General features: G+C 41.6%; 1 protein-coding gene across 1 annotated transcript; it reads right to left on the reverse strand.

Moving 5' to 3' along the window:
- Positions 1–1,264: 1,264 nt before the first annotated feature.
- zgc:103759 (U8 snoRNA-decapping enzyme) lies at positions 1,265–3,942 on the reverse strand. The gene is made up of 4 exons (XM_036532302.1): positions 3,718–3,942; positions 2,853–2,893; positions 2,430–2,655; positions 1,265–1,676 (listed from the first exon to the last, which is right to left on the reverse strand). The coding sequence occupies exons 1-4, from the start codon at positions 3,847–3,849 to the stop codon at positions 1,479–1,481; spliced, it is 597 nt and encodes a 198-aa protein (XP_036388195.1). The 5' UTR covers positions 3,850–3,942; the 3' UTR covers positions 1,265–1,478.
- Positions 3,943–9,006: the final 5,064 nt, after the last annotated feature.

Consider the following 9,006-nt stretch of genomic DNA (forward strand, 5'->3'; position numbering starts at 1 on the left):
TAAATTCTGCGGTGCCCATTTCAAGCATACTGTATCTTCACAACCTCAACTGTGATTCAAAATGTTAAAAAGGCATTAAAGCCAGTGGGACAGATATGAAATATCAGTGGTGTTCAATATGTAAAAACGTCTACATTTTTCTCATAATGCACATCTTAATGTGTCTTTGAACAGGAGAGGTCCAAATGCATGCTGGGAGCTATATATTGTGTCCATGTTTGCTTGTTCATGGGCCTGAGAATGAATGACCAGTCAGTCCATTTTGTACTGTCCTTTAGTTCATGAAGTGTCTACACACACCTGTGGTCTACATAAATTACTGACTGGTCTCCTGCACAGGGAGACTATACAATAACTTAGTATAACATTTCTGTTAGTTCATTTGAATCATAATCCCTTGCATCTCTTCAGTGCAGCTTGGATTTGAGGCATTACTGTAGTACTCACGGGCATACTAATAACCATACCAACCCCTAAAGCTCTGCATCTTATAGTTCATTCCAGTGCCCCCCTCTTTTCCCACACTCCTGCATCCTGACAAACTAGAAAATACAACATCAAGGGATTCAGCTGAGAACCATGACTTTATTTCATTCACAACTCAAATACACATCTTGCACAGAAAAAATAAATTAAATTATTTAATGCTAATTAAATCATAAAAACACATGCAAAAGAAGGCATCCCACAAGTGCACTCTCATATGTATGTACATTTGATGCAAGTCCAAGCCTGTGAATTGTTCACAAATATGGATGTTTTCATCATGGTCTTCCTCATCCATATTACATATGGTATTAGACCAGGAACCAGGAATAAGTATGAAAGCGATGTTCACCATGGGACCCGACTACAGGACGCATTTCAGTCCTTGTGTCTTCCTATTCTGTCAACTAAGGCAAACAGGTCCCTCCTCTGTGCCATCATTTATAATTCCTACTCCCCACCAAGACTATCAAACAGCTGTCAATGCACAGGGTACACTTCCAGAATCACATACACACAGTCCCCTCCAGATGTATTCACACCCTTCATCAAACAGGAACAAAGTATTTGAGAAAAGGTTTTGAATAAAACCATGGAAACCAGAGGAAACAGGAAATCTTCAGAAGCCTCTGCACAGCTGTAGAAACCACCACCAAACGTCCAAAAAGCAGAATGTTGGTGCAGATTTATTTTGCTTGGATTTTTTTTTTTTTTTATTTAAATGATTGTGAGACTTGTATTTTTAGTTTTTTTCAGTTATTTCAGTCATTTTCCGTATTTCAGTTCATGTATAACATTTTTAAGAATGTAATATGTATTTTTCTTCTGTTATATCATGTTTTTTTGCTTTCAGGGTGCTAATAAATATGGAGGGCACTGTACACAGTACGTGATGCAACTGGTATGTGTACTCTGTGTGTGTATTTCTGAGTTTGCAGGCAGTGCCCTGAGATAAGTGAAAAGAGCACGAAGTCCTACTGGAGCGGGCTCCATCACTGGGTCTCGGAGTGCCTCATCTTTTCTGCGTGTGCAGCAGCGGCTCTGAGGTCATCCTGCGACACCAGCCCAAGGACGCCGAGTGCCGACAGCAGCTGGGAGCGAGAGTTGCTGATGAAAGAGTGCGAGAGGAAGGCGGGAAACCCCCCTCCATTTTTCAGAAAGTACAGGGGTACTCGAACCATCCCCATCACCTCAGAGAGAGACAAAGGAGAGCTTGGTTGGTGGTAGAAGTAGAAGCAGACACAATCAAAACCAAAGAATGGGGATGGAGACAGCATACAGCCAAAGGGGGTGTTCCTGTTAAATCACTGCATGGTAACAGGAAAGACAACTAATGGTCATGAGGTCCAACAGTCAAAACATATGAACTGAACTCTATATCACACTACTTCTTTGGCAGAGTTCACAGTGCAGAAAGCACAGCATTACTGTTACCATGACATTAAAAACTCTAGACAGGAGAGATAATGGAATGCCTACACACTGTTGGAGTGTTTATTTAAAGCACTGTGCAGATATATTCATACTAGTTCTTTGCATTGTTCATAGTTTGTGTTCATAGTTTTTATATATATATTATATATATTTATTTTACACACAGAGGAGAGACCACAGGGACAACATCATGTGACTGACAAAGACCTGACAGAACTGGCGTCTGAGTGTTTAAACCATGCTTTAATTAAGGAGCACATTTCAGAGCATTGTAAAACTATGTGGGACTTTCATTCCAATTCCTCTTACTCACTTTCTTGCTGGGAAATCATCAGCATAAATGCATGTATTCATTGCATTTGGGCTCTGATACAATTAAAACCCAGACTTTCAGTGTATATAATGTACAAATACACTCTGTAAAAAGGCAATTGCAATGACCAACAGCTGTATGGATGCCCTGTGCGGCAACCTTTCAGGCAGAAATACCTTGCGCACATTTTAGATACCTCTAGTCCATGGTCAGTCGCTGTCATGACTGCTGCTTTCTCCACCTCCCTCAGCTCTCCCTCTTTCATCTTTTTAGTGTAGAAGTGTGTAATGAGGTGGGGGGTGGAGGGGGCAAAGCAGGAGGAGAGGTGGTCCTCGGGGCTGACAGGAATGGCCGCACCTATCTCCTCCCATAATTCCCTGCTGAGGCCAGATTCAAGGGATTCCTCTGAAGGGTTTACAAGACTGAGCAGGAGGGAGAAGACAGTGCGGACACCATGGTCAATGCTGACACAGACACTGAAGGAGGCAGTTGACATGTTAAAAAAGGCAGATGGATGAGAGAAAGGACTGACTTTTGTAAATAATTCACTTTTCATTAGCAATCTTAAGCTACATTCATCAGTTCCACCATTTGAAGCCACAGTTAAATGAAAACTCACCCCCCAGGAAAGCCCAACAACCCATCAAAACGCATCTGCATCTGTTGAGAGAAGATTGGTTCATGTGTATAGCGGCTGTTAGCACTGAGATCTCTAAATGAGAATGATCAATGCCAACAGAGTAGAGTAGTGACATCAACGTGTTAGGTGAAGAAGAAAGAAATTAAGGAAAATGAAAGAACATATCAGTGATTCCCTGAAAACAGCATGAGTCATCAAGATAACAATAAAATGAGAAGCCACAGGGCCAAGTTACATGGAAAATTTGAGGAATAAAGGGGTAGCATTCATCTGGAATAATGACTAATCTGTGAGGTGATGTGCCCTAATTGTTTGCAGGGCAAGCAAAACTGATCCTTTAAATGGTAGGCCTATTTCTGCAAGTATGTACAGACTTGAAGAATATATGATTCGCAGACTACATGCGAGTATTTTCTTCTCATCTCTTATTATTCTTATTTCTTCTTATTTTTGTAGGATGACATTTTTGACTGAATACAGTCCAGTTAAAGACTTCAAAGAACCAAAGACTGAAGAACAGTAGATGCAATGTACTGGCTTCTGAAGAATATGATTTGTTACACGTGAGTAGTGAATTGGCGTTTTTGGAGAGATAGATGTCTTACTGGTGGAAACTGCAAGCGTCTGGCTACCAGAGCTAACGTAACAGCTACTTTTGCTGTCTACAGACTAGCTATCTAATTGGGTAATGTGCGAACGAATGATTACTATCCATTGCCTCGGTTCCAAGAGCCAGGACATGGCGAACACTTTGAATACAGTCATTATTGTTATCTTATCATTCTGTGACTAACAAGTTAGTTAGACTAGCTAGGTAAACACGGTAAGACACAAAACTTCTTACCAGGACGATGTGCTTAATGGGAATCTTTCCGAAAAGTTTAGCATTCGTGTCAGCATAAAGCATAATGTGACACGCATGTCTGTATCCATGGCGTGATAGCGCCTCCTCTTTAGAGATTTCTTGTCCTGCCATCAAAAAATATTTCCTGAATTTTGGTGTACAATGTCGTTTAAACTGTACGACCCATGCAGCCGTACTACATGCTCCGAATGGACTGAACTGACATATTGGCCTTCTTCTACTTCCCCCTTCTCTTCAATTTGAGTTTCACTCCATTCTAACAGGGCGCATTAGTGCCTCCTACAGCTTCGGAGGGTGAGTTAATTTAGGACACCGTCAAACGTAATGAAGTCAAATGTATTCATGTTCATTAAATGACCCCCGTGCCATTACAAATACACAATTGACTTGATGACCCCCCAACAACAAGTATTTCGACATAATTTTGACATATTCTGAAGTAAGCACACAAATCATCATCTACAAATATGTAGATAACATCTTTCCCCGTCACACTACACTTTGGAACATTGGTAATCTAATCCAAAGATGAAAAATTGGGGAGGGTATTCTGTTTAACCAATGAAAAAATAGGTTTAATAGGTTTAAGACTGAGTTCTGAGGCTTGCTACAGCAAGTTTTTTCTCACCAGTCATCAACAACTTCCTTGCGGACACTGATCTTCATCATGCTGGAGTGCTTTTTGTTTAGCCAATGCTTGAGCTTGTTAGCAGGAGTGAAGTGTAGGCTGTCATCACTTATACCTGGGTTTCACATCCTTCAAAAAGCAATCTTTGGTCACTGGTGAAAGATGTTTGTGCTAACACCTATGTTCTCATGTTTTTTTGTTTTTTTTTACAATGTACATGTGCTTATTAGCACGATCCACCTTTCCTTACCATGTAATTGTATGTGTGTGCTTATTCCCCCTGTTGGCAGGCTGTGACCTCAGCAGCAGGATCCTCAGTGATGCTGTTGCTGCTGTTGACACCTTCCTTTTCCCTGGCAGAGAACCCAGGGTTGTTGTCTTCTTAAATGAACAATGTTCCTCTTTCTTTTCCTCCTTCCTAGTATTCCCAGTTTGAGTCTGATGTCTGTGAGTTGTCACTTGTTCCCTTGTCTTACCTTTGTATCAGCAAATCTGTCAGCAATATCCTCATAGTGGTGCGGATCAAGAGATGCAACAGTGCAAACTGGTTCTGATCCAGTGTCACATTCGGAATATATCTGGATACCAGTTTTTAGACCCATAGTTAGCCATGTATCCTTAAATTTCCCCTTGTCAAAACATCAGAATATTTTCCCAAATAGCTATATTTGGTTATATTTTCATTCATCAACAACCAGAACCTTTTTTTCCAGTGTTTCGCCTTTATACATACTGTATATGTTTTCATGAAACAATACTGAAAATAGAGAATAATACTCAGAGAATACTCTGGGAGACCAAGGTCTGATTTGGCTTTGTGGGGGTCCCATTACTTTAGCAAGCTGTCAGAGAAACTGCTAGTTACTGACCAGCAAACAGGGAATTTCAGGGAGTTTCTGACAGAAAATGTTTGATTGGGATCAAAACAGTTCAGCCATGGCCAACCTCACTGTTCAATGACAGTTGACACATCTGTCACATTGTCACAGTGGTGATACAGGAGGGTTTTTCATTCCGTTTCCACTCTTGCAGCACTACATGCAGCACAGAAGCTGAACAGCCAACCACGTGGTTTTCTGCCAAGCTGACTCCAGCTTCCACCAGAGGGTGATGTAGTGCAATTTCAGCAACATATTAAGTGTCATGTTTACGCTTGACTGCGTGTCCGCTGTCATCGAGAAGCACCGAGCTTCTCTGACCAGGTTCTCCACATCGCATCACCCACTGCACTTTGCTGTGTAGGTCCAGAATGACAGTTCTGCCTCATGCTGCCAATCAAAAAATTTGCTGCATGTCTTTGAATGAGCTCCTCTCAACAGTATGGAATACCACCGTTTTTTTTTGCAATGTAATGCAAAACACTTCCTGTACATTCTGTCCATCTTGCGCTGCACTGTTGATATTTGACCAAATGTTTTGGCAAACAGTTGCTTGAGGTTCTTGACTACTGTTAGGCCCACTCATCTGAGATGTTGAAGAGACTGCTGTTACTGCCATACCTGAAACTGTTTGAAAGTGCAAAGTTCACACCTTTTGAGTAAACCTGCTTCCTGCAAAGTCGAACAGGTAACAGCGATGATTCTCTTTCACTAGGTTTGAACTGACAAATGGCCACAGCTGTGTTTTTTATGGAAAGAGATCATCCAATTTCATCCTCAGTACAGCTCAACTCAATACAGCTATGTAATAGGAGTCGTGTGCAACACCACAACAGTTAGGCTGGGTCCCAAACAGCATTTTTGTTCACTTACCCTAACCACTTCCCCTCAAAATGGTATCCCATCACATAGTTGAGGGTTACCAAATGTGAAAGAGGGACTTTCACTTGCCCTCATTTGCTCCTTTTGACCATTGTACATTGCTGCACAAACACATGTTAGTCAGTTTACACTTTCCACACTCTTTTAATCTGGTCGGACAGAAGAATAAGCAATTACAGTGTAATTGGACTACCCACACCACAGCTGGTCACATGTGGTAATAAACAGTGGCAACTCTATGTTGTTGGAATTTGGTGAAATTGTTTCAGCATTAATGTACTTGCAAGCTAACTAATAAAACTGTTAACACAAAGAGCTTCAGTCTGGACCTCGGTTGAAGGAGAGAGAAAAGACTGTTTATTGATGATCTTCAATACAGCAAGGCTCCACAGGCAATGGTCGGCTCAGCAGAGTTTGAGATGTTACACTCGCAAAGTCTTGCACTTACAGTCTCACACCTTACACACTCCTCAACCTCTCGTGCTCCCGTTCCTGTCCCGTATCCCATTGGGCGCAACTCTACAACAACCTAAATAGTTAGAAGTGCTTACACAAGCCTAGCAGGGTGTTTACGTTTGCTTGACCTTGCCGTGGCCTGGGCACTGGCACCTAACTGGAAAAACATTGCCTCAGAAGGTATCCTTGGATTGATAGTGAGCACACACTGACCCAACTCCTCTCTGTCACAAACCTTGACAGGGGAGGCAGAGTGGGAGAGTAGATCGTGGGGCACGCCAAGTGGTATGCATCTATATCACCCAAGGCAGACCATGCAAAAAAGAGTGGGCTAAAACCCTAGAATACGAGGTAGAGGACCAGAGGTCACACACAAAGAGTGGACCTGAGCCCGAGATATGAGGTACAGAACTAATATATCAAAGCAGCACCCTTAAGTGGTCAGACATAGAGTGACTGAACTGAGAACAACTACATGAGTGTATTAAAGCAGGGGCCTCTCAGTTGGTAGGCCTGCACCACACACACACACACACACGATCACAGCCTGCATGTGCGCGTGATTAGTTCAATAGCAGCATCACATTGCAATGTGTGTCACATAACCTGATTATGTGATCACCCTAAAAGCGGCATAAACACAATCAACATTATACTGTTTATACTAATTATACCAGACTAATCATTATACTGCTTACTAGCTATGATAAATGATCACTAATTAATCACCATTATTCTTCAATGTACTTTACTCACTCTATGAGCTCCACTTTTTGATCATTCATAGTTTGGAAACCTAGCTGTAGAGGTATTCCACTGTACAGCAGACCACCCTCTGTCCAGAAGTAGGGGAGTGTTCTAATTTGTACCCTGCTGCTATACAGTCATGCTATTACAGATTACTTTTCACCCTCACTGACATAACATCTTTACCTGGTCTGCTTATCATTTGTAGGGCATCCCAGAATGCCTCACTGTGGCACAGGCGGGCACTCGGATCCAGGTAAGACCCTTAAGCTTATATTTCTCTATACTAATAAAGCTACTGTATTGTAAAGTGTATCTTATGAGTCACACACAATATATAACAATATAACAACATATTCACTAGTTCCACACCTGAGTTAGACTGTTCTTAAACCTTAGTGTTCTTCAAGTCTCAGACAATGGAAGGTGGTGTTGTAAGATCTCTATTTTGTGTTTTAAGCAGCAATTGGATATAGTGGAATTGTTTGAATATACTGGACTGCAGAGGGGTGAGATATTTTCCAATTGGTGGAACAACAGACAAAGTTTCACTATACCAATGGAAACTAGTCAGGAACCACCCAAACAGTGAAAAGGTAAAGACCATTTCGCTCATCATTCCATCTTCCTGTGAACTGTGTCTGTGAGAATGGAGATCAATTTTCACTGTTGAAGTCATTAACAGTTCACTTACGTTGTATGCTCTGTATTGAATAAAGGGTTGGGTGTCTGTTACAGGGCTGTGACTAAGATATCCCAGGGGTTCTCACTGATGTTCTCAGCCTCCAGTAAATGCTGACATGTTCCTCCAAATGACAAATAACAATAAACGGTAACTTGCAGATTTTCCTCTGGAAAAAAGAAACACTATTGGAGTTTCATTACGTCTTGGCCCTGAAGTAGTAGTGTAGTAATTTTTGTTGTAGATAACAGATCAGTAGATTGGAGGAAGATACACTGACTTCATTTCAGGCTCTCTTCAAAGTAAATGAATGAAGAGCAATATTGATCTTCTATCGTTCAGCAGCTGCAGTGCACGCCATCTAATATATTGTTGTAGTGGGCAACAACTGGACAAGAGAGGCTAGAATTTCACAAGTAAATCGATACTTTCTTGATTATACAGTGCATCCTGATCCACCCTGTTGCTGTAGAAGGTGTTTTGGGTAATGAATACAACAGAACACAACAGAACTTGTGTATAATGATCTACATTCTAATATTAACATGGGATACAACACACATTTGTGACAACTGTACATGTATCAGAGAATACACTTCACAACAACACCCACAACGTTATCATGTCCTGTGAATTAAATTAGCTAACGCACTTGGGTCTTTTTGGTGCCCTTGTAAACAAATATAGCGGTGACCTGGACTACTGGTTAGCAACTGCTAGTTTCCTTGCCAATACAGATTTTCAGTTGGACCCTTTGCACACAACAGAGTGGGTTCTCATAGGAGGATTGGCACTACTCTGCTTGCATCATCTGAGCAGCTTGCAGGCCACTGATGACTTGCAGGGTGCCTAAGCTGTAAGACATGAAACGCCTGCTGACATACCCACCCCTATGTGAATGAGGCCAGTTTGTTCTTGGCTGATGACATGGCCAGGATGGAACCCTTTGACATGCTCAACTTGTACTCAAGGCAAGTACCTTAAACATGGCCTTA

This window comes from Megalops cyprinoides, chromosome 6 (assembly GCF_013368585.1).
Source record: "Megalops cyprinoides isolate fMegCyp1 chromosome 6, fMegCyp1.pri, whole genome shotgun sequence".
Classification (NCBI taxonomy): domain Eukaryota; kingdom Metazoa; phylum Chordata; class Actinopteri; order Elopiformes; family Megalopidae; genus Megalops; species Megalops cyprinoides.

What these genes read in the sequence shown, in the direction of transcription:
- zgc:103759 (XM_036532302.1), bottom strand. Translation starts at nt 3,849, where the DNA reads ATGGCAGGACAAGAAATCTCTAAAGAGGAGGCGCTATCACGCCATGGA. An exon ending in CCATTAAGCACATCGTCCTG is followed by an intron (nt 2,894 to 3,717) that starts GTAAGAAGTTTT and finishes TTCTCTCAACAG; the next exon opens with ATGCAGATGCGTTTTGATGG. An exon ending in CGACTGACCATGGACTAGAG is followed by an intron (nt 1,677 to 2,429) that starts GTATCTAAAATG and finishes TCTCTCTCTGAG; the next exon opens with GTGATGGGGATGGTTCGAGT.